Below are 27,081 nucleotides of genomic sequence, written 5' to 3' on the forward strand. Positions count from 1 at the left end.
TTAACTTTTGAAATATTATGTTAGCATAAATGTCACTTACCTGAAATCTTCATAATAAACTAAATATGTACAGTCTACACCAGGTGTTCTCAACCTGGATGTGGTTGTGGGTGCATTCGAGATTGGGAAGAAAATGGAAGGCACCAGTATTTTTTCTATGAAAATTTATACTTGTTTATCATATCAAATGACAACAATTAAGAAATTAATTAACTATGAAAGTATGATAAATACACATGTAGCATTTATTATACAACTAAATTAAACACCATCACATAACAGCAAAAGCATTTCTGTTTACTCTGGATAAAACAATAGTCTTCACAATCGTTTTTGAATTTATAGGTTTGTTGTTTTTATTTGGATTACTCATTTTGGGACAAAACTTTTAAACACGAGAAAACAATGCATATATAGCCAAAGCATGCCGATAACACTGTGAAGTGACACATCCCTCAAGCGCATGATACATAAAACATACGTACAAAATTGGCACTAGTAATGCTCGCACTCAAAGACAGAGGAATTACAAAATGTTCATAATATAATATAAATGTTAATATTTTTTATGATTTCAATAAATATTATTACTAGAAGAAGACATATTTTCCAGTTTTAATTTTATTTTTTCCTTATTTAAGAATTAACAGCAGGCACAAATAGCTCCGCAGGCATAAATGCACCCATGGGCTGAGTTGAGATTCTCAACAGGGTTGAGAATCACTGGTCTACACCATCAAAATCAAAAATAACTTCAAAACTTCACCAATCAGCCAACTTTATAACTGGTCACTTCATTTGCAAAGAGAAAGAGAACACAAGTGATGAATGTTATTATATTACGTTAGTTACTCAGCATTAGTCGGTCTGAGGGGAGGGAAAGAGTGATTGATATACAGTTGGTGTGAATGTCAGCTTTGTAATTGGACAGACACCAATGTTGTACAGCCAATATAAATTGATACAGTCCTCTTAGAACTAAAATAAAAAATATTGCACAATATGCAATATTTCTCATGTTTGAAGGATTCTTTATAAGGTCAAACATTTTAAATTTCTGATTTAGAATTTTTGACATAATTTGTGATATGAATGGTACACATATTTAGTTCATTATAAATATTTCAGGTAAGTGACATTCACCTAAATGAATGTAACATTTTGAAATTTTGAATATCATTTCTTCATTTTAATTTTTATAATTTCATAGTCTTCTTTTTTTTTTGTCTCCCATTATTGTTTGCATTTGTATTTTTTCATGTTGTCATTTTGTGTGCTTTATGTATGGTTTCTACCAATGCATTGTGTTCTGTCATTATTGTCAATGTACAATTTCCCATCATTTCCTTTATTCTATTTCTCATAATTTGTTTTATTTCTCCATGATTTTTTTTTTTTTTAATTTGTGATTTTCTTTGTTTTGGTATCACAATTTTCTTTTGTTTTATTTCTCGCAATTTCCTTTGTTTGCAGATATTTTCCTTTGTAATGTGTAGTCCATATAAACTTTTCTGCTGTATTCTTTGTCTACTGATTGTGACTTCATCTACCAAGAAATTTAGTTTGCTATTTTGAAGGTCTTGAGCCTTTACTATTTGTAATAGTGAGTTTAAAATAGCGCTGGGACTTTTCTTTAGTACATTATAGTGTACCATTTTGTTATAGTGGTGTTGGTTATACTACATGTCTTCTGTGTTTGTACACAAGAAAAGTAATGTATAATATATAGACAGGTTGTATTTTACTGCAATGCATTTGTTCCTATATGTTGGCATAGTATATTAACAAAAAAAAATAAAGAAAAATCCTGATTCCCCCCCCCCCCCCCCAAGACCTATATATTTATATGCAGTATGGTTTGTTTCAGGTTTCACAAACGATTGCTCGTGGTGGGCCACGCTCACAGATTGCTATACCAGCACAAGGCATGATTGAATTTCGTGATGCTCTCACTGATCTCTTAGAAGAATTTGGTACAGATGATGGTAGTAAGAATCAAAAAAAAAAAAACTTGTTTTAATATGTTATTTTAAGTATTATATAGTATTTGGACACCTAGTTCTGATAAAAAAAAAAAAAAAAAAAAAAAAAAAAAATTTACATTTCTAGTACCACATGGGGCCACTTTTGGCCTGGATAACAGCATCTACCCTTTGGAGTATGCTTTCAGTCAACTTTTAATATGTCGCAACAGGAATATTCTTCCATTCCTCGCACAAAGCTACTCCCATTGCTGATGACTGCCGCTATGGTCTGGAGCAAATTTGATGTTCTAATTCATCCCAAAGATGTTTCAGTGGGGGTTGAGGTCTGGACTCTGAGCCAGCCAGTCCAACACTTCAACATTTCTAAAATAAAGAGCCAAAAGGCTTCAATTCGGCGATGTAAAATTACATTAATTAAGTGGATATTAAATCCAACATCATTTCATAGCCGAATACAGAAACTATAAAAGTTTTGTGTGAAAATTGACCAGAGAGCTTGCAGGAATACATTTGCCACCATACTACGAGTTCCCTTAGCTGAACCTAATAGGAAAGCATGGATACTAAAAGTGCCTGTATATTGCCTTCTATTGGTCCATTTTGATAAGGTTTCACTGACCTGACAGCTGTTTCAAACTTATTGGTCTTCATCAGAGAAGTGTGTTTTCTGTAAGCGAACTCTCGGTCAGTGCATAAAGTATTTACTAAAATATTTACTAAAATAAAGTGCCAAAAGGCTTCAATTCAGCAATGTAAAATTACAAAAATTAACTTATAGTTTCTGTATTTGGCTATGAAATGATGTTGGATTCAATATTCACTTAATTTATGTAACTTCAACATTGTTTTGTGAAAACCAGTCTCAGACATTCAGTGCAGTTTGGCATGGTTCATTGTCATGCTGAAACATGCAAGGATCACTGCTCAAGTACTTTCACAGTATTAGAAGCATGAAATTATCCAGGATATTCAGGTAGTTATCAGAAGTCATTGTTTTGGGCATACCAACCAATGGATCAAGCCTCATCCAACTGAAACACCCCATACCATTAATGAGCCTCCACCAAATTTGACAGTTGGAAGGATGTTCTGTCAGAAGCGTTTCCCCCAGTAATCTCCAGATTCAAACATGGCCATCACTATAAACTAAAAATGCAAGAAATTATATTCTTGGTTTCATTTCATCCTTTATCCAAATGTAAGCAAACAAAGTTTGCCTGTGAAGTCGCTTCACAACTGAGCTACTTGTATATAGAGGCTAATGACTTCACATCAATTGCATTAGTAACCTATAATGCAGTGTACATATTAAATAACAAAAGAAAATAGCGAGAGAGAGAGAGTTAAGATAGTGAGTTTGTTACCATGGTATGACAGAGTCGAGCTGAGAAGGAGGGCCATAATAGTGAATGATTCGATGCATAGGTTATGCAGGAGGAGTGGTGTGGAGTTTGTGGATGTGTGGAGTGAGTTTGACAAGCGAAAGGACTTATACATCAAGGATGATTTGAATCTGAATGGAATTGGTGTTTGGAGACTGGAAAAAATGTTGCTGAATGAAGTGAAAGTGGATGTGCAGAATCAGGGAAACTAGAGCTTTTAGGGAGGGACAAGCTGTTGAGTGGATATGTAGACATCAGTGGGGCTGTTGAGTGTTGTCTTCTTCTTCTTTGAGTGCCATCTCCTATTGGAGGTCAGTGACCACCTTGGCAAATTTTGAGCGATCATCAGCCACTCTGAACAGTCCCTCAGAGCTCATTCCTGCCTGATGTCTGCCAGTCAAGATTTTCTTCTTCCATTTATCTTCCCTTTTATAATCAATTGAAGTATCTTATATTTTCATTACAAAGTAGGTGACAAAGCTATGCAGTTTTTCTTCTTTTTATGGTATTTAAAAGTTCATGTGATTTCCCCATTTGTTCCAGTACTTCTCGATTGGACGTTTTTGCTGTCCATGGGATTTTTAACATTCGTCTATATAACCACATCTCAAAGACTTCAAGTTTTTGTTTTTTTTTAATCAATATTGTCTTCAAGGTCAAAGTTTCTGTACCACACAGCAGTATACCACACATACATAGCATTTACCATGCGTACTCTAAGCTCTAAATTTAAATTATGGTTACACAGTGATTTCATCAGGAGAAAATTTTTTTTCTTGGCATTTCAATTCTAACTTTATTTCCATTTCTGGATTGCATTCTTCATTTTGCCAGCATCCAAAATATTTAAATTTTGTCACTCTTTCTATTTGTTTCTCATTTCAAGAAAGTACTGAATTAAGAATTGGTTTCTTGCTTATGACCATGAATTTAGATTTGGTGATATTTATTCTTAATCCCATTTTTTCACTCTCTTCGTTCATTAGTTCCAGAAGATTTTGAAGATCCTGAATATTGTCAGCCAGGAGGGCTGTGTCATCAACATATAGGATGTTATTGATGATTTCACCATTTACATTAATTCCTTCCTCTCTTCCTTTCTAAATACAGCTTCTGAATATATGTCTGTAAAAAGAAGAGGCGCCAGCACACATCCTTGCCTTACTCCTCGTTTGATGTTAATGGAATCCGTAATAATGTCATCAGCTTGAACAGATTCGTTTTGGTTCCAGTATAAGTTTTCAATGATACTGATGTCTTTACTATCTAATTCAATTCTTTTTAATAATTTAATCATTTTAGTATGTTGGACTTTGTCAAACTTTTACTCAAAGTCGATGAAGCAAATGAATACTTCCTTGTTTTGGTCACTACATTTTTGGAATAAGCTTTGAGAACAGAAAAGAGCCTCTCTCTCTCATTCTTAAACCATTTCTAAAGCTGAATGGAGTATCACTGATGGTGTCTTCACGTTTTCTGTATATATTTTTTTTAATTATTTTCAGAAACATTTTGAGAACATGACTCATTAGACCGATCATTCTATAGTCATTACAAGTTTTTGAATGTGCTTTTTTAGGTTGCATAATGAAGGATGACTGTGGCCAGTCTTGATGGACTATGCCTCAGTTGAGTGTAAGAATATGCATAATATGCCTAAGTTACCACTGGTAACAAACCAGAAGGGGATAGTTAGTATAAAGCATGAGCTTAGCTGTGGGACTAAGGGACTACTTTTGCACTTTAGGTACACTAATACCAGGAGCATTCAGAACAAGCGGGAGGAATTTTTGCCATTGATTAGTTCATCCTGGCGAAAGGTTATTGGTATTAGTGAGACATGGCTAACAGAAGATGATATAGTGGTGGGATAGAATGTGAAAGGTGTGTTCAGGGAAGAGGATAGAGAAAAAAGAATGGAGGGAGTGATCATATGATCCTGACATGGGAGGTGGCTAAATGTGTAGAATGTTCAGTTAAGGTGGGGTATATGTGGTAGGAGATTGTCGGTGCCACTGACCATTTTGTTTAATGTAAGTCTCTGGACATAAAACTGCAAGGGCTGGATGTTGACAGTGTTTGGAAAGTGGTAATGGAGTGTTTTAGGGAAGTAATGGCAGACTTGCATACCTAGAGTCAGGAGAGTAAATCAAGTGAGAGTTAAATGGATGAATATCATCATTAAACTGCAGCTTCAAAAAAAGAAACAAATGTGGAGGGAATTTAAGGAGGAAGGTGACCAGCAGGCACATGACCAGTACAAGGCATAGGCCAGAAAGGTAACTAGTGTGGTAAGAAAGACAAAAGCAGAGTGTGAAGGGAAGTTAGCAATGCAGGCTAAAGATAATCCCAAACAGATCTTTTGATATGCTGCAAGTAAAAGAAAGAAAGAATGTATATGGTAGAATAATTTTAACAAATGCTGATGGTAGGGAGGTAACTGAAACAGTCGAAATAGTAGAATTACTAAGTGAACACTTTGCAAGAGTATATCATCCAGGTGGTGATATTGCAAGAACGAGATAGCCAAAGGCTTATATGGCAACTGAGGTAAATGAAATGGAGGCATAGCATATTAAAGAACTTTAATGTGAATACAGCTGTGGGTTTGGATGGTATACCAGCATGATTTTTATGTGAAGCTGCTAGGAGATTGTCAGTGCCACTGACTATTGTTTAATGTAAGTCTCAGCTCTGGGTTAGTCCTGAGGGGGTGGAAAGAGGGGGAAATAGTTCCATTGCATAAAGGAGGCTCCAAGACTGATGTAGCAAATTACCAACCAATCAGCATATCAGGAATTGTTATCAAAATATTGGAGAAGTTGGTCAAGAACAAAATACAGGAATGGATAGATGGAAATTGGATACTCTATGGAAGGGGGGAGGGAAGCATGGTTTTGTGAAGGGTAGGTCATGCCTCAGCGACTTGCTTACATTTTATAATACAGTGACAGCTGACATGGATAAAAGTAATGAGTTTACAGTGATACTGCAAAACTTTGCAAAGGCCTTTGACAGGATACCACACAGAATTCTATTTAGTAAACTGCAGCACATGGGGATGGATAGGAGGGTGGTTGATGGAGAGATATCAGAAAGGAGGGAATAGAGTCCAAAAGAAGGCCTGTGACTAGTGGCGTGCCGTAAGGTTCTGTTCTAGGACCGCTAAGTTGGGTAGAGCAATAGTTAATACAGATGATGTCAAAATTTTGCAAGATGATTTGGATAGATTGGTAGACAGAGCAATGGAGAATGGATATCAGTTTAATGTAGCAAAGTGTAAGGTTATTCATTTTGAGGTGAAAAGATTATCAGCTGTATACCACATTGGTGGAACTGTACTCCAGGAAAGTGACAAAGCCAGACTTGGGAGTGTCAGTGGATAGAGAGTTAAAGTTTAGGTGACATATAGCAAAAGTGGCTAAAGCAGCTCATCAGATTACTTACCATATTTTTCAGACGATAAGACGCATTCCAAATTTATGAAACAATTTTTAGAAAAAAATATTTTATTATATAATGATATTTACAAATTCTTACTTAATTTTTATTTATTGTTACAATCATTTGCATTAGCAATATTCAGTTCATCTTCACTCTCAGTACTATCACTCGTGTCGTTAATGTCACCGTTCGTATTATTTTCGTCTGAACTATTGTTGTCACTCCCTTCAAAAACTGCATCATCTTTGGTACCATCCATCGCATTTCTTAAATGACTTTATAATCGTCTCTTCTTTCACAGTTTCCCATGAATTTTTCACCCAGGTACATACTTCTGAAATTGTTGGCCGTTTCATACATCCTGTTGCTGTAACATCGTGATTTGGCTTTGCCATCCATTTGTTCCACTATTCCTGTATAAAATTTTTGAATGGTTTATTAATAGATCCATCCAAGGGTTGTAATTGACTTGTAAGGCCTCCAGAAATTACAGCTAATTCTGTATTCATTTCTTTTAGAAGCGTCTTGGTTGATTCTGTTTTATGCGCTCTGAATTGATCCCACACTAACATCGCAGGCTTTTTAAACAACGCACCTGGACGTTTTGCCCATACCTCTTGTATCCATAATTTCATTCCTGTTTTGTCTATCCAGCCTTTATCTTGAACATGGATAATAATGCCACGAGGAATTTCATCTCTCGGTAACGTTTTTCTCTTGAAGATTAACATGGAGGGTAGTTTTGTTCTGTCTGCGCAATAATCTAAAACTACAGTGTAGTGAGTTTTTTCATGACCTGTTGTTTTGATCACTATTGATTTGGTGCCTTTTGAATCTACTGTCCGATTTGAAGGAACATCAAAAGTTAGAGGCACTTTATCCATGTTCGCAATTTGATTAAGCTCAAAGTTAAATTTCCTTCTCGCCGATATGACAAATCTATGGAATTCTATAATTTTAGCTTCATAGTCAGCCAGCATTTTTTGGGCTAGAGTGGTTTTTGTACGCATAACCCATGTCTTTTCATAAATTTAAAGCACCAAGACGGTGATCCTGTGAAATCTAAAATTCCATTAGTAGTTGCCCATCATTTCGCTTCAAAAATTATCATTTTCGTAGAAACAGATATTCCCATGTTTCGATGATTTGTTATCCAATTTTTCATTTGTACTTTTAATTCTGGCCATTTTTCCAGGTGCGAACGGAATGTTTTCTTGTGTTTACTTAGCAGTTTTAATTGTTCCTCTTGTTTTCTCCACTCACGAACCATTTTTTCTGCTGGTGGTGGACCAAAATGTCTTTCTGCTGTTCTGTTTCCATATTGTTTTGTATAATTTATCACATTTAATTTATAACTCACATTATATGAAAGTCTTTTTTGTTTTACACTCATTTTTTCTAATTTTAAGATAAAAATTTTAACGACTTATAAAAAATAATTCAAATGAACAAATAATTCAAAATAATTCTAATGACACTATTGATGCTCTCAATAGGTGATTCACCCACATGCAGCGAGATAACTTAGGTACCTACCTTCAGTGGCGTACTTACTAATTTTATTAACATATTGCGCCAGTAATTGAACTTCGCCAACAGCTTCGGTACAGTGTAAAGATTTGTATTTTAATGTTACCTTTGGTAAGACGCACCCCAATTTTCAGTCAATTGTTCTATGTGAAAAGGTGCATCTTATGGTCTGAAAAATTACAATAGTTACTAAAGAATACTTTGACAAGCAGGTTATTGTTCTTCTTTATCGAGCCTTGATAAGACCCCATCTTGACTAGTGCATGCAGATCTGGGCACTAAGGTTTCTCGGTGATGAGGTGGAGGATCCAGAGGTGAGTGACCAAGATAGTAGCAGGTCTGTGGAAGGATCCTTACGAGAACAGGTTGAAGATTTGTGAGTTGTTGAAACTTGTTGATAGGTGGAAAAGGGATGTATGATAGAGATATGCAAATTACTAAGGGGTATTTACAAGATTAATTGAAAGGAAATTTTTCAGAACAGGTGTGGTGGTGGAAGAGCTAGGGGATCATCCATGGAAACTGAGTAAGAGTATAGTTAGCAAGGTTGTTAGAACTAGGTTTTTTGTTTGGAGAGTAGTGAATGGATGAAATAGATTGCCAGAGTCTCTGTGGGTGCCATGACTGTGAATGAGTTAAAAGCATAGTATGATAGATGCTGTGCAAATGTTAGATAGTTCTTGACATGATGTTTAGGGCCTCCCTTGATGAGTCTAAGGGCTCCTTGGAGTAGCCCATAATAATAATATCCTTACAGACATGTATAATGCTGTGCACTATGGAAAGGGCCACTACCTAGACTGGTTTCAACCCTTTTAGTCTATATACAAGTAGTCCAGTCATGAAATGACTTCATGTGCAAACTTTATTTGCTTACACTTGAATAAAGGTTGAAATGGATATGAAACCAGGCAAGGCTCCAGGTTTCGATGGAATTCATCCTGATTTCCTGCTGAAGACAGTCCAAAAAGCTCGACAGTGGTTGGCTAGCTTTTTCTCTGACATCCTCCAGACTGGTAGACTTCCAAAAGAATTTAAGAGGACAAAAATTATCCCTATCTTAAAAGCAGGAAAAAACCAACAACAAACCAGAAAACTACCGACCAATTGCCCTGCTTAGCACCTGCTGTAAGCGCCTAGAAAGGCTCATCCTTAATAGAATTGCCCCTAAAATAATAGAACAAGTCCCAGTGGAATGGGCCGGATTCAGACAAACGAAGCTGCTGTGATCAGGTTCTGTCACTCACCACACATATAGAGGCAGGCTACCAACAATGCTTGAAAACAGCTGTAGCTTTTGTAGATCTTACTGCAGCTTATGACACAGTCTGGAGGCATAGTGCAGTCTGCAAGTTGCTCCGTGCAGTCCCATGCAAAACAATAGCAAAACTAATCGATAACATGCTAAGCAACCGCCTGTTCTAAGTGTGTATGGACAAGAACAAAAGCAAACAAAGAACACTGGATAATGGATTACCACAAGGGTCAGTTCTGGCTCCCCTCCTTTTTAACGTATACATCACAGATATGCCTCATATAGCCTCTAAGAAGGTTTGCTATGCTGATGACATTGCTCTAGCCACCAGGCACACTAATTTTACTACAATGGAAGATACACTAACAAACGACCTTGCAGTCCTAGATGAATACTTCAGCAAATGGAGATTATTCCCGTATCCTAACAAAACACAAGTTTCATGCTTCCACCTGAACAATAACCAGGCTAACAAAGAACTCATGGTCTACCTCAACCACAAACTGCTACACTACAACAGATTCCTGAAATATCTGGGCATTACTCTAGATAGAACACTATCTTTTAAACCACATCTCATTAACACAGCATCCAAGCTAAAAACAAGAAACAATATACTGCAAAAACTATGTGGAACAACTTGGGGTGCCTCAGCAACAATGCTTCGTTGCACTGCTCTTGGCCTCATTTACTCTACAGCTGAATACTGCTCACCCATATGGCTGAACAGCGCCCATGTGTATTTGGTTGATGCCCAGCTTAACACCACTATGTGCCTTATTTCTGGAACTGTAAAATCAACCCCAACCTACTGGCTCCCAGTGCTAAGCAACATCTTGCCTCCACACATCCGCAGATCCAACTTTCTTCTACATGAATACAGCAAAATCATGGAAATCCAAAATCTTCCAATCCGTGAAGACATCCCACCCCTAGAAATAAACAGGCTAAAGTCAAGGCACCCTCCAATCTTAACAGTAAAAAATCTTGCCGAGACAAGCTGCAACATGAAGGAGAAGTGGAAAGAGTCCTGGTGTAACACTTCAACAGGGATCTTCCCATGAATTAGTGGACCCAACACAGATACCTTCGGGTTTTGACCTACCTCGTAAAACTTGGTCTACCCTTAACCGAATCCACACACACCAACCATGGCAGATGTGCAGACCACCTTTACAAATGGGGCACGATTGCCTCACCCAGGTGCAACTGTGGATCACCTCGCCAGACAATCATATTATAACAGAATGTGTCCTACGTGCATACAGTGGAAACCTGTCAGACTTCATCCATGCTGTCAAGTGCAGTCGACTGGATAATCAACCTAGACATTCAGTTGTAGCCTATTCTTGAATGTCTCTTTTATGACTGTATTATGTCTTCTTATCATACATATGTCTATTACTATGTCCATATATATTAAGGATTAATGTAATGTAACTTTTCATGTGTGAGCCATACACTAAATAAATAAATAAGGTTGAAACAAGAATATAATTTCATGCCATGTTTAATTTATAGTATAACCAAGTGAAAACACTTTCAAAATCTGTATATAATCCAGAGTATTTTAGTAATAAGGTGTGACACCTTTGGACTACTTCTATATGGAAATATGACTTATGCATTACTTCAACCTTTGTATCACTTCTCAGTCTGGTTCATTGGTTGTTGTTGTCTTGTCCTTTGAAGAGTCTTAGATGTTTCCGTGTGCTCCTTGTACTGCTTTGGCTATGTCTGTGATTTTGTTTGTATAGAGCTGTTGTTCAGGATTAGGATCTATTTCTTGCAAGGCTGCTGTAATTGCCGGACAGGTAAAGATGTGAGTGGGTGTCAGTTCAGTATTGGGGCAGTTGTTGCAGTTTCTATATGTTCTCGTATCATCTGTATTGATCTTCGTTCCTCTATAATGTCCTGTTCGTAGTCTTGCTATCGTGGTGGAGGTCCTTCTGTCAGCATTGATCTCGGGAATTTGATGTTGTATCACTGATTTCAATGGAATTAGTTTAGCTTTTGCTAGTGCATTGGCATCAGCAAGAGTTATCATATGAGTTTCTTGGTTGAGTTCTCTGGCCTCTTTTGCTAATTTATCAGCTGCTTCGTTGTGATCAATGCCTACATGAGCAGGAATCCATTGTAAAATGCAACTTTTACCTAAACACTTTAGTTGATTTAAGAGTTTATGGATGTCTTGTGTGAGCTTGGTATTGCCATTTTTGATTGCCTCCATAGCTGATCTTGAGTCACTGTAAATTATAATTCCTTCAGATTGTTGAGATGATGATAGATTTAAGTAGGCTTCTAGTGCTTTATTTATTGCGTAGAGTTCGCTGGTAAAATTGGAAGCGATTCTCCCAGATCCAACTTTTATTGAAAGTTTTTCACCTTTCGGGAGTAGAAGGAGAAGACCAGCGCCTCCATTAATCATATTGGTGTCTGATGATCCATCGGTATAACAAATAACCTGTTTGGAGAATGAAAGAAGGTTGATGGTGTTTAGGCCTTTTTTTTTAAGCATTTCTTTTGGTTCTTTTTTTTGTACAGAGTTTGGTAAGGTTTAGATTTATGGAGGTATTTGAGGGTAAAGGACTGGAAAATAGAGGTTCTTTGTTTATGTGAACATTTAGCTGATCAAGACCTATTTCTTTCCTGATAGTGTCATCATATTGTAAAGTTGATGATCTGTGAAGTCTGCAATTTTGGTTCCAATGTTCATAAGTTTTTAGGGAGATATGATCACTTTGGTAGCTTCTGATATTATTTATGAATTTTATGGTGGAAAATTTTCGTCTGTCCTCCAGCAGGTCAAGCCCACATTCCTGTTGGGCTCTGATGTTGTTAGTGGATATGACTGCACCAATGATAATCTTGGATGCTTTTGCTTGTATTTTGTCTAGTTTTTTCTTTACCGATGAGGCCGAAGGTGACCAGATAGGTGCTGCATATTCCATTATTGGCCTTATTAGTGTAGTGTAAGTAGTTTTGAGGATTTTTGGCTTTGCACCCCAATTTGTTCCACAAAGCCTTTTCAGTATATTTAATTTTTTTAGAGCTCTGTTGGAAGTGTTAGAGATGTGTTGTGCAAAACGTAATTCCTGATCAAGCGTAATACCAAGGTATTTTGGATTTGTGACTTTTTCAATTAGCTTGTTATTGATCATGACTTTGGGATTGTAGGAATGTCTATTTTTCCTGTCTGTGCTAAATGTACTTAGTTTTGTTTTGTCTGGGTTGATTTTGAGTTTAAGTTCGTCTGACCATTTTTCTAATCCTCTCATGGATTTGTTTAGAATTTCCTCTGATTCTGTGATTTTAGCACTAGTGTGCCAGATGGCTATATCATCTGCATAGCAAGTTACTTTTGTGTCTTCTGTAAGGTAGGGATGAATATTATTGACATATAGAAGGAATAGTAAGGGACTGAGTACTGAGCCCTGGGGAACACCAGCCCAGGTTCTCCGCTCTTTTGATATTGCTGCATTGATTCTGACTTTGATCTTTCTTCCTCCGATGAAATCAGCAATCCAGATTAAAGCGTTTCCTCTAATTCCAATATCATGTATTGTTTGTATTAATTTTTTGATCCAAACACGATCGAAAGCAGCAGTCATATCAAGGAATATGGCAGTTGTCTTTTTTGTTGGTTTTTCCTGAAATGAGTCTATTATTGTTTGGCAGAAATGGAATAATTGATCTGTTGTCGAATGATGAGTTCTATAGGCAGTTTGGTAGTAGTTGATTTTCTTATTTTTTATCAGCCAGTGCATAAGCCTGGAGTGTATGATTCTTTCAGTAATTTTACAAAGTATGCTAGTTAATGCGATAGGTCTATAACTTTGACATTCTGCAGCATTTTTGTCAGGTTTCAGGATGGGTACAATAACTGATTTTTTCCATTCTTTTGGAAGTTTGCCTGTTCGCCAAGCGGTATTGAGAATGTCCAGAAGTTGTTCTTTGGCATTTTTGCCAAGGTGTTTGACCATATGACCAAAGATAAGATCATTACCAGGGGATTTATTAGGTGCAGTTTTCTCGATTGATGAATTTAGTTCACTTAGTGTAAATTCTTCGGAGAAGATGTCATTAGGTTGGTATGTTCTTGCTTGTTTTAGCATTTTACTTGTGAGTTTATTGAGGGTCTTGTCCTCTGTTATACTGAAGTTTGGAGTTGTTTGAATAGGTTTTTGCCAGTGTGTTTGCAATTTCTTGATCTGTAATAGCTTGTTTCCCAGCATTTATGATGAAGTTTGTTTTCTGTCGGTTCTCTTTTTTGATATTGTCTAGGATTCTAATAATGTTCCAGTGTTGGCTGTCTTTTCTTGGATCCAGGTTACTGCAAAGTTCCGCCCATTTCTCTTGTTTGCACTTCCAAATTTCCTGCTCTATTTTGTGTGTTATGTCCATTAATTTCTTTCTGTAATCATCAGTTTTATTAATTCTGAATTGTTCATTGATATTGTCTCTTTCTGTAATCATTGAATCAATATTGTGATCTTTCCAGTATGGTATCCAGGTATTTTTCCGCTGGCCTCTTGGTATTGTTGCTTTGGCAGCTTTACTGATGTGTGAAGTAAGGATTTGTAATTTTCTGTCGAGGTTTCCAGAGACAGGTTCATCTTGACAGAGGCTCTCCAAGGTTTGAGTAAACCTTGTCCAGTCGGCTTTTCTGAAGTTCCACGTCCTTTTGGTTTGCTGTTCTTGTTCAATCTTGAAGTTTAGTGTTGTTATTATGGGTCTGTGGTCACTGATGGCATTTCCCAGAATTTTCCATTGTGCACTTGATGCAATACTATAATTAATGGCTGTGATGTCAATAGCAGATTCAGTTCCCGTAGTTTTAGAAAGATAGGTGCTCTGTCCATTGTTAATTGTTGAGTTCCAAATCTGTAAAGAGGTCTTCCAATTGTTGACCTTTATGGTCTAAATTGGGGCAGCCCCACGTTGGGCTTTTTGCATTTAGGTCACCAAGTATAATGGTTGCATCAGTTAGAGATTTGCTTAGCTTTTCAATGATGTCTGTATCAATATTTGTATTATCAGGATGGTAGACGTTTGTGATTGAAATAGAATGGTTTGGTAGATGTATTTCAACAGCTTGAGCTTCCGTTGAACTATCATTTTTTAAATATTGATTTAGGGTGATTTCTTTGAATTTGATTTCTGGGGTCTTCAAAAGGATAGCAAGCCCGCCACCTGTTCTTTCTTCTCTATCCTTCCTAAGAACTGTGTATCCTTTGATGTTGAAGTTCAAATTTTTATTTAGTTTTGTTTCTTGTAGACAAGCTATATGGATATTATTTTTATAAAGCATGTATTTGAGTTCATCCATTTTTCTCTGAGTACCGTTGATATTGAGTTGCAAAATGTTAATATGAGTCCTCGTAGCATATTTATCATCAGGAGCCCGGACTGCAGCCCCAGACGCGTCGGCTTCCCCGGACGCAGTAGCATTGGTTGAAAACTTTTTATGACTCTTCATTAGAAAATGGGTGCCGTTGCCACGTTAGTCACCTTGAAATCGGACCATAAAAAATTTGGTCAAGAGCTTCAAGGGGTCCAGGGGGGGGCCGTGAGGAGGTGTGGTCGGACTTCTCCCCTCATTGGTGAGACCTCTATAAAAGTTGAAACTGGTCTTGGTAGTGGCCCTTCCCATAATAGCATTATACATATTATATTTACAGCCATTTTGCCTGCTTCTGTTTATGAGTGCCCCTCATTGGCTTTCTTACTCATGGATTCTTAGGGCATTGTAGATGTATGTTTACCAATAAATATATGTAGCATAAAGGAAGAGAAATTTACACATACCTTTTTCTGGGTGTTGTGGCTTTTCTTCCTTCTGCAATGTCCAAACTACTGTGGGGGGGGGGGTTAGGCAGTGTGGGAGAATTAAATAGAAATGGAAAAAACCTGGGTTTTTTGAAATATATATATATATATATTATATTATTAGGGATAGGCGGAGCGTTTTTTATATTTATATAAGGTGGGAAAGGGTGAAGGGGTTGAAAACAGCAACTGATTTTTAGAGGGGGGAAGGGGGGTTGACAGGGTGTGGTCCGTTTCAACTATGCTTGGTCGTCGTTTGAACACATGGAGGAAGTGGATGCTATGTCAGGTTGGGTAGGTGCTTCTGCTTTTGAAGTGTTTGTGTTACCGCCTATTGGTCGGGGTTGTGACCTCAATTTTATGTTGTGAAGCTTCCAAACCTCGGAGATTATATAGGGCCTGTGGACGTTGATAGAGTTTGCGTCACATTTTATGGCTATTGTTTCTGATATTCGAAGCATTGTTTCATTGTCTTGTCTATCTACTATGATGGCCTTGTCGATCTACAGGGTATGTTTTTGTTCAAGGGCGGTGAACAGCTATTTCTGTTTTTCCTGTGTTTTGTATTCGATTTTTCTTTTTGATATTGCGTTTTTTAGTGTTTAAATGTTTTGGAATAGGGATGTTACAATCGCAGAAGTGTTATTGTAGTCTTGCCCATAAATACCTGATGGTGGAACCCATGTAGGTGATATCACAGTCTTTTTGGCAGGGAAATTTATAGAACTACGTTGTGGCGTTCAAATATTTCTTTTTGTGTGTGAGATTTAGTGGGTTTTAGGAAATTTGCCAATTTTGGTTTGTGGTGAATACCAGTTTGTAGTCAGTATGTTTGAAGATGTATTTATAGGCTTTGTATGTGTTTTGGGTGTATGGTAGTTTGATAATTTTTTGTGTTGGGAAGTTTGTTATGGTACTTGGGTTGTTTTGACGGTTTTTGGCCATCTTGTTTGCGTAATTTATTAGTTGTGTAGGATAGTTGCAATTTTTGAAGATCTGTGTTAGTTTTTTTATTTCTGCATTTAGATTACTCTGATTGGTTGAAAATTTGTATGCATTTATGAATTGTGATAAGATGACCGATTTTTTAACGGAATATGTATGGTATGAGTGGAAATGGAGGTAGTTTCCGATATGCGAGGGTTTGTGGTATACTTTCGTGGCTATTTTGTTGTATGTTCTAATTAATGTCAAGTTTAAGAAATTGATGGATTTGTTCTGTTCGGTTTCTATGGTGAATTTTAGTCTGTTGGTGTAACTGTTTAGGGACACTTTTATGGTGGTGATGTGTGTAGGATTTCCAATGCACAGAATATCGCCCACGTATCTGCCATAAAAGGTGATGTCGGGGGCGGGGAGGTGGAGTAGGAGTGAGTGTGTGCTAGGAATAGTTGTCCGCTGATGTTTTGGCCCATGGAGAGTCCTAAGATTTGAATGTACATATTGTCGTTGAACTTGAAGAAGTTAGCCGAGATTATTAGTTTTTATTAAGTTAATAATGTTATTGGGTGTTAGTTTAGTACGAGAGTGTAGGGCAGTGGTTCTCAAACTTTTTGAAGTTGGGGTGCATGTAAAATCCTACAAATAATTGTAGGTGCACTATATACAAATTTCTGAGAAATATGTTATAATAATTAAGTCAAATATTACAGAAAAAAAATAATGCGATAAAAAAAAAATAAAATGAAACATACCTTAAGTTTATTCATTGAGCCTGATGTGTCCTAGCGATTGCTTCAATGTTTGGGCATATATTTGAAATGCAAACTCTCATTTCCTCGTCAATACATTGAAGAGTTCCTCTCTTTTTACACTTAATTGTGGTGAGGGTAGAAAATCCTAATTCACATAAATATGATGTTGAAAAATTGTAGGAAAATGTTCAAAGCTTTTTTAGATATTGACACATATTCTTCTTTTATAGAAATCCAAAAGGCTTCAAGAGACAATTCCTTATGTTTAATCATCAATCCACGATCAGTGGATATAGCTGCCAGTTCTTCTTCTTCTGTTAATGTTAAACCAAAATCACTTGAAGTTTCCATAAATGGGTTTCTAATCCAATCATATTGTTCAGTGTTAAGTGGTGGAAAATAAGAACTCAATTTTTCTTCTAAACTTGTTAAATGTTCAACTATTATTGGAAGTGTTTCATTTATGCAAGTGTTACTTACCAATGGAAACATTTCCAAATTACCAACAGCTTTTCTTTTCCAAATCTGTAGTTTTCTCTGAAATGCTTTCATTTTGTCAATGGATGTGAGAATATTTTCTTCTTTCCCTTGCATGCTAGTATTTAAAATATTGAGCTGCTGAAATATATCGGCCAAATACTGTAACCTGGCAATCCAAAATTTGCACCGAAGGAGATTAGAAAAATGTAATTGTTTCATCTCTTCAAAAAACGCAAGAAGTTCTTGTCATAGCTCGTGTACACGGGTAAGTACTTTCTCCCTTGACAGCCACCTTGACCTCAGTGTGTAAAAGCAGCCATCTGTGTTGTGAATCCATATTAATACAAAGCTTTTCGAATAAACGTGATTTGACAGGTCTTATTTTAATAAAGTTTACCATCTGAACAACTTGATCTAAAACTTCTCTTAATTTTTCTCCCAATGTTTTTGCCATCAAGGCCTCCCTATGAAGAAAGCAGCGAGTTACGATAACATTCTCATTTTGTTTTTTTACAAAAGATGTAAGGCCCTTAACACAGCCTACCATGGAAGGGGCTCCATCTGTACAAATTCCTACACACGACTTCCATGTTAACTGCCATTTATCAAGATGCTATTCAAAATGTTAAAAATGTCCTCACCTTTTGTAGTCACACTTAATTCTTTGCAAAAATGAAACTGATTTACTATTTGATCTTCATTAATAAAACGGACGAATGCTAAGAGTTGCACCTTGTTGGTAATGTCTGTTGACTCATCAACTTGCAATGCAAAATTTGAATACTGAAGTTTATTGCTGCATACATTTTTCTTGATATCAGAAGACATTTCTATAATACACCTGTGAACTGTATTGTTGGACACAGGAATGTTGCTTATTTTCATTGCTGCTTCATTTCCTAGCATTGTCATGACCATTTTTTTGCATGCAGGCAAAATAAGTGACTCACCTAAAGTATGATCTTTCATATTTTTTGCTATCAGTTCTGAGACATGATAAGAAGCGATTTGAGCTTTATCAGAAACAGTCATTATACTTTTAAAAGAATTTGCCGCTTTTGTTTGCTGTTTAGACAATCTCTTGAAAAAACTTACAGATTTATCTTGTAAATTAGAGTGTATAGTTTTAAAATGTTTACTCAATTTACTAGGAAGCAATGATTCATTTGCCATTTTACATCCACATACTAAACATAGTGGCAAAGGATGATCTTCACTTCCCGCCCAAGTGAAACCAAAGCTTAAATAACTTTCATTATATTTGCGAGTAGGTCGCGATTTTGCTTTCTTACTTGCACTTAACTTTTGCTCACTTCCAGAATATGATTCTTCAATATCACACTTCTTTTTGAGAAATCTATCCATTTTATTTGGGTGTATTTATCTGAAAATAAGTAATATGCACATAACATCCACTTCCAACACTTTTAAAATAAGTAATATACACAACAAGAATAAACCATATTCTTGTTCTCTTTGCAAGAAAAACCGCTGTTCATTAACATAATAAGGATGTGTTGACAAAAAGAGCGGTATATCTGTCATGAAAAGGTATAATAGAGTAACTATATTTATTTTTATATCTGGACACACATTTCTCTGGAATACCACAGGGCGTACCCGGAAATTTTCTAGGGCGCACCAGTGCACCGTGGCACACCCTTTGAGAACCACTGGTGTAGGGTATGGTCTTCTGTGAGTAGTGTGTGGACTATGTCTAAAGTTCTGGGGACATCCACGTTGGTGTATAAAGAGGCCGCATCCAATGAAGTGAGGATGTCTTCCTGAGATTGGGATAGGTTTTTTATTTTTTTGAAAAGGTCGTCCGTGTTTTTTTTATCATGAAGTTAGAAGTTGAAATTAATGGTTTGAGAAGTTTCGCAACGAATTTCGATAAAGGTGCTGTGGTGGTGTTTTTGTAGGAGACTATTGGCCTCATCGGGTACTCATCTTTGTGGGTTTTTATTTGTCCGAACATACAAGGGATGCTTGTGGTGCCAAGGATTGTGTTTTTCATTGTGGTTTTGTCGATTTTGTTTTCATTTTTTAGGGTGTGTAGGGCTGTTGATTTGTTTAATGAGGTTGGGGGTGGGGGTCAATTTGGATTTTTGGTAGGTGTGTTGGTCGGTTAAGATAGCTATTATTTTGTTGTGTTAATCAGTTTGGTTTGCGATGACTACTGTATCCCCTTTGTCAGCTTTATTGATAATGATGTTTGGGTTCCTTTTTAGGGATAATAGGGCTTTTTGTAAGTTGTGGATGATGTTTGGTTTTATTATTATTTTACTGTTTATGATGTTGTTAATTTTGTGGAATATTGTTTCTTTGTTAGGGTCGTACTCTAATTTCGCTTGAATTTCGGTAATGATGTCTCTGTTTTGTGTGCATTTTGGGGATATGCCAAAGTTTAGTCCTTTGCTCAGGATGGTGATTTCGTCGGGTGTGAGGTTGTGGTACGATAAATTGATGATGGAATTGTTTATTGTGGGTTTTAAGATGGTAATATCCGATGGGTTGGAAGCAGCACGATTTTGTATTGGGTGTTTGTTAGTGCATACCATTTCTTTGCATGTTGAGCTTCTAATAATAGCGTGTAGTCGTTGATGTGAGATTGGGTAATATCCCAAAAGACTGCCCATTCGTTTGAGGTTACTAGCGTTTTCAATCGGTTTTTGTTTTGTGAATGTATGAATATGCTTTTTGCTTCTTTTTAAATCTGTTGTTTATGGCTTGTTTTATGAGAGCAAGGTATGCCCGGTAGCAAATTTTTTTGTTGCCACGAATTTTGGTGTGATGCATTTAAAAAATGTTTATGATTTTGTTAACAGTCATTTTTTTGAGGAAAGTTATGTGTATTTTTTGTGCGATGTATGTTAGGATGGTTTTTTGGTATGTACCTTTTGTAAAGTTTATGCACTCATTGAATGTGTGACGTGCAACCATGACATATGCTTGTGTTGGTATGTGCGTTAAGTGAATGCTATTTTTAAAGGTGTTTTTGTGATCGGGGGGGGGGGGGGTGTTATGAGTAGACAATAGCCATAAAATGTGATAATACAAACTCTATCAATGTCCACAGGCCCTACATAATCTGAGGTTTGGAAGCTTCACACCATAAAATTGAGGTCACAGCCCAACCAATAGGCGGTAACACAAACACTTCAAAAGCAGAAGCACCTACCCGACCTGACATAGCATCCACTTCCTCCATGTGTTCAAATGATGACCAAGCATAGTCGAAATGGACCGCACCCCCATCAACCCCCTTCCTCCCTCTAAAAATCAGTTGCTGTTTTCAACCCCTCCACCCTTTCCCATCCTATATAAATATAAAAAAACACTCCGCTCATCCCTAATAATATAATATATATATATATATATATATATATATTATTCAAAAAACCCAGGTGTTTTCATTTCTATTTAATTCTTCCACATTGCCTACCCCCCCACACACACACAGTAATTTGGACATTGCAGAAAGAAGAAAAGCCACAACACCCAGATTTCTCTTCCTTTATGCTACATATATTTATTGGTAAATATACATCTACAATGCCCTAAGAATCCGTGAGTAAAGAAGCCAATGACATTTAAACAGAGGCACTCCTAAACAGAAGCAGGCAAAATAGTCGTAAATATAATAGTTTGTTAAGAGGAGTAACATAGGAGTTTTCCCAGAAATAATGTCCAGCGTTATACATGTTTGTAAGGATATGTGCATTGCATTATGTGATACGAAGGCAATTAATGTGAAGTCATTAGCCTCTAGATACAAGTAGTCCAGTCGTGAAGTGACTTCATGTGCACACTTTGTTTGCCTACACTTGGATAAAGGATGAAAGCAAGAGTATTTTCTTGGCATCTTTAATTTATAGTATAACCAAGTGAAAACACTTTCAACATGGCCATCAGAGTGAAATGTTTGGACGTGTGATTTGTTGTGCCACAAAACTCTTTTTCAATCATCTACAGTTCAGGAATGGTATATTTATCTACAGCTCACCTAATGTTGTTTTGGCATTGAGGTGGGGAAAGATGTGTAGCTTATTTGCAGCAGCTCTACTGTAGTAAGTTAAGGCATGCAACTCTCTGCTGGCAGTTCTAAATGCTGACAGATATCTCTGCAGCATTTTTCCAGGTTGACTGTGGAGTCTGCCATTAATGATATGCGGGTTGCTGTAACATTCTGAGACAGCTCGTCAATGAGTGTCGGTGGTCTCACGGGGGGGGGGGGGGGGGCATTTTCTTGCTGTGGTAGCACCATCAACTTTTCATCTACAAATGACATAAGCAATTGTGGATTTCAGTATACTGAGACAGGTAGCAATGTAACAGAGAGAAAGAACACTGATGTGACTGCCAACTACCATCCCATGTTGGAAGTCTATCTGTTCAGCTGAACATGACATCTTGACATTGAGTGCAATGCAAAACATGCAGCACTTATGCTTGATTATTTGCCTGCCACATAAGATGTCCAAATAGTTTTGTCAACATAGTGTTTGTGTCTGTGTGTATACAAAAACACACACACACACTATAAAATTATATATATATTATAACATTAAGTACAGGTGTCCCTCGATTAACGCAGTTAATTAATCCCTCGATGTCACCACGTATATCAAAATCACGTTAATCAAATCAATGGTAAAAATTCAATTCGTCCATGATCGATTACTGTTTTAATAATTCGTTTTATATGGTACTCTTTTAGGAAAGATAAAAAATGAATGCTAAGTAAATGTTTAATAAATACTTGTACCTACATTATTTACTGCAATTTTTTTATCAAAAGAAGTTATCAAGAGTGGTTTGAACAGTTTTAGTTCTTTTCTTATCGGTATAAATTCTACAATAACAAGCAAAGTGACTCTCCAGACCTCGACAAACAAGCAATAAAACATAAAGAACAAACATTGCAAATATAATACATGATGGTACAAATTAAGTGGATGTTGAATCCAACATTATTTCATAGCCAAATATAGAAACTATAAAAGTTTTGGTGGATGCAAGCATAAGCAACCTTATGGGCAACTTGTAGTAAAGGTGGAGTAAGCTCCAGATCACTTTCCTTAGTATTTTCCATAATGTAAAGCGCATTTCCTAGAAGACATGTATGATAAATAAGTCTTTGGTTCTCTATTTCAGTAATACATGATGGTTTATTTATTTTCAGTTACAATCTAGAAATTACTGAACAAAAAAAAAAAAAAAAAAAAAAAAAAAAAAAAAACATACTATACTGACATTGGAGGTCACGGTATCTCTCAGATACAATTTACTGTCAAATATCACAAACCATTACATAACATGTGTTAAACCAAACTGACAGCAAAAAAAACAGTTTGGAATATCACTCGTAACATATGAATACAGCTATTCATGACCTCCAAAGTATACACTGAATTGTGTAAGAATATTTATATTAAACATTTTGCATATATCTTTCTGATCAGCTGCGAGCTCCGCAGGGTTAAAGGGCCATTAACTAAAACTCTTGCCACGTATATCAAGGGATTGCCGCAATTAATTTCGCCGCATTAAGCAAGGGATACCTGTATTATATTATATTCTTACAGAACCAAATGATACATTGGATATATTGAACTTCGACATTCTGATAACAGATCTTTTATTGTCTATATGAGAAAGTCAAAATGCATACTCCAAAATAACTGATCTAATAATTATATTAACTAGTTCATTGATACTCCATTCAAAAAATATACATGCACACCCACACAAGTAATTTAAATGTGACAAAATACCAAGAACACTAGATTATGCAGCTTGAATGTCTATACCAAAAGCGTGAATAGTTTTCTGATGTCCTTCTGTTTCTTGTAATTAGTATGAGGGAGATTCAGAATTTGTGAAGATCATAGGTCTGTGTGTGTATATGCGTGTCTGTTTACACGAACACACGAGTAATACAAAAGTATAGTACAGTTTATACTTTTTAATAATTTTAAAAAATTGTGAAGATACTGTACTGCATAACTGACATGGTGACTCTACTAAAAACAGTACTGTAGTGATTAGCATACTCAGTAACAGCTGTATCGATTCATGCCTTAGTATTATTTCAGCTTTGGTGCAGAAAAGCGTGGTCACTCTACCAAGTTTATTTTTTATTACATATTGGCTATCCTTTTATGCACAATTATAAATGCCTACAAAAGAATTCTTATTAAATGAGTGTTTGAATTTTATTGGAAAAATAAACAATGCATCTGACTTTCTTATGGATGCTGATCCTAACATTGAATGAAGCATTAAAATTTGCTAAGGATTGCAAAATGCTATTTGATTTTACCATGATATGCATACAGAGAAAATGAAGAAAAACTCTGTGCAATCTCCGTTGTTTAAATAAAATTTTTCCAAATAAAAATTCATGTTCAATTATCAACAATAAAAAAAATTTTTTTTTTTTGCTTTATTTTAATCATTTTCAATTTTTAACATTAATTGATATTTCTGGTAATGATACATAATTATTTTTTTCACCAAGACTAATTTTCTGTTTGCAATGCATTACAGTATAACACATTATATTAATGTTTTAAATAGCATTGTTTTGCATAGCACAGAACTGTTTCGTACTTATTAATCACACTATGCAAGGTATTATTGTATATATATATATATATATATACCTGCTCTCCAACCAACAGGCTGTGGTTTCAAATCTCACAGTAGGTATGGATGCTTGTGATTGTCTTTAGACAGAAGATGAATTCATTGCCTGGTGTGAGACTATTGTCCTGCTTATTGCAGGCCTATAATTGCTTGAAAAATGTTGAAAGTTTATTTTTCACTTGGTTAGAGTATAATAAATTTAGTTTAATCCTTTATCCAAGTGTGAGCAAACAAAGTTTGCGCCTGAAAGTATCTTCAGGACTGGGGTAAGGTGGTACAACACCAGGGCAACTCGTTGCAAAGGTGGAGCAAGCTATCAACATTCCTGTCTCAGTATCTCCCATAATGCAAAACACAATAGGTAGAGATGACCTGCAAATGCTTCTGCCTGGTATCTCAGCTTGGGCCTGGCTCCCACTGAAGAGACCTCAATAAAGGTCGAAACTAGTCTGGGTCGTGGCCCTTCCCTTAATGCATAACATTAGACATATCTGCAAGGAGATGTGTTTTGCATTATAGGAGATACTGAGACAGGAGTGTTGGTAGCTTGCTCCACCTTTGCAACGAGTTGCCCTGGTGTTGTACCACCTTACCCCAGTCCTGAAGATACTTTCAGGCGCAAACTTTGTTTGCTCACACTTGGATAAAGGATTAAACTAAATTTATTATAGTTGCTTGAAAAGTTTTTTCATGTTTGTTCTTCAGAGCAGGGTTTCTAGACTATGTAAAAAATAAATTAAAAATACAAAATGTATATATATGTGTGTGTGTGTGTGTGTATATATTATTATTATTATTATTACCTGGCTATATGGTTAGCATACCAACAGCCTCTGGATTTGAATTCCACTCTTGGGCACAGACATTTATGAATATCTTTAAGTAAGAGATGAATTTCATTGTCTGGTGTGAAACCACCACTGTGCTAATTAGAAACCTAAAGTAGTTTGAAAAAGATTCATGTTTGCTTTCCAAACAGGGTTTTTGATTTGTCTTAACTTTTAGCTCACTCATGGGACTAATGTAATATTATTATTATTATGTGACACCTCCAGGGAATCCAAGGACTCATTGTGGGAGGGCACACTACTCTACGTCGCTAAATACATCTCATTCTCTGCACTACTACTTAATCCTCCAACTATGACATTACTACCATCAATGCCCTTTACTGCCCATCATCATCAACAACAGTATTTTTTGTCTCTAAATTGCATGTGTTCTGAAGGCCAATTTGTCTGTATGCAGGATGAAAAACCCAAGTTTCTGGGAGGAAAAACCCTGCTACCACTGTATGAGATCGGCTAACTCACCTTCACCTGAAAAAGCCCATATAATGATTCCCATTGTAATGACGAGAATCGAATCCAGGTCTTTTCCAATCGAAGGGTATGCTGTTTTGCATGTGTTCTGAAGGTCGATTTGTCTGTATGTGGGATGAAAAACCTGAGTTTCCAGAAGAAAAAACCCTGCTTCCACCGTATGAGATCGGCTAACTTGCTTTCAACTGAAAAAGCCAACATAAGGATTCCTCTCATCATGATGAGGGGAATCCTTATTTGGGTTTTTGAACCCAGGTCTTTTCCAATCAAAGGGTGCAATGTTTCACTATTCTTCCACTTGCACTATGGCAGCTACAAATGTATATGATATGTTTGCAACCATGTTTTTTGGGGGGGGGGAGGTGAGTGGAAGAATGATAAAAAAATAAACATATGTAGGTTCAAGATTTGTAAAGATAATATGTGTGTATGTGTATATATATATGTATATATATATATATATGTGTGTGTGTGTATATATATACACGAAAAGTTCTCAGCCTCGATCATTGATGGCAACACCATGGTGGTACATCTGTCATAAGCATCCATGTGAAATTGCAAGTCATTCTATCAGGTAGTTTTTTATGTACAGCTGTCTTAAGCAAAAGTGTTGTCTGTATCCCTTGAAATGAATAAAATTGAGTATCGTATGGTTATAAAATTCTTTGTAAAAGAAGGTTTAATGCCAAAAGAAATTCATTCTAAGTTCATAAAAGTTTATGGGCACTCTTCTTCCTTTTTGACAATTAAGAAATGGACTGCCGAGTTTAAGCTTGGCCGTACTAGCCTTGAAGATGATCCATGTGAGGGACGTTCAAAAAGTGTAACAACACTAGAAATCATTGATCAAGTGCATGATATGGTATTGGATGACCAGAGGGTCAAAGTGTGTGAAATTGCTGAGACTGTAGGCATTTCAAAAGAACATGTAGGATATATATTGCATGAAGAATTGCAAAGGAAAAAGCTTTGCACAAGATGGGTGCCACACTTGCTCACAGCAGATCAAAAACGCAATCACATGAAAATCTCTGAACAGTGCTTGGAGCATTTTAACAAGAGTAAAACTGATTTTTTGCATCGATTTATTACTATGGGTGAGATTTGGATTCACCATTACACACCAGAATCCAAACAGCAGTCAAAACAGTGGACAGAAGCCAATTGTTCAGCCCCAAAGAAAACAAAGTCGGTTCCATCAGCAGGAAAGGTCATGTCATCAGTGTTTTGGGATGCTAAAGGCATTTTGTTTATTAATTATCTTGAAAAGGGTAAAACAATAACTGGGGAATATTAGTCCAATCTTTTAACCAGACTAGACGAAAAAATTCGTGAGAAAAGACCCTGTTTGCAGAAGAAAAAAAATTATCTTTCATCAGGACAATGCACCTACCCACAAAGGTGTTTTGGCAATGGGAAAATTAAGGGATCTGCACTATGAATTGTTGGAACATCCACCATATTCCCCAGATTTGGCTCCCTCTGACTTCTGTCTCTTCCTAAAAC

The 27,081-nt window shown here is 36.4% G+C and overlaps 1 protein-coding gene across 8 annotated transcripts in view; it reads left to right on the forward strand.

The window, feature by feature from the left end:
• The window catches only part of LOC150101192 (transcriptional regulator protein Pur-beta-like), a 287,353-nt gene that overhangs the window by 148,444 nt on the left and 111,828 nt on the right, over positions 1–27,081 (forward strand). For 7 of the 8 annotated variants that reach the window (XM_090402259.1, XM_090402260.1, XM_090402262.1 and 4 more), the window contains one exon: positions 1,868–1,988. In XM_090402259.1, the coding sequence (XP_090258385.1) occupies positions 1,868–1,988 (121 nt within the window). The remainder of the gene's footprint in view (positions 1–1,867; positions 1,989–27,081) is intronic. The other variant, XM_090402264.1, reaches the window with a different exon arrangement.

The sequence above is a fragment of the Typopeltis vanoorti genome, chromosome 12 (genome assembly GCF_054136105.1).
Source record: "Typopeltis vanoorti isolate ZY-2024b chromosome 12, IOZ_Tvanoo_1.0, whole genome shotgun sequence".
Classification (NCBI taxonomy): Eukaryota; Metazoa; Arthropoda; class Arachnida; order Uropygi; family Thelyphonidae; genus Typopeltis; species Typopeltis vanoorti.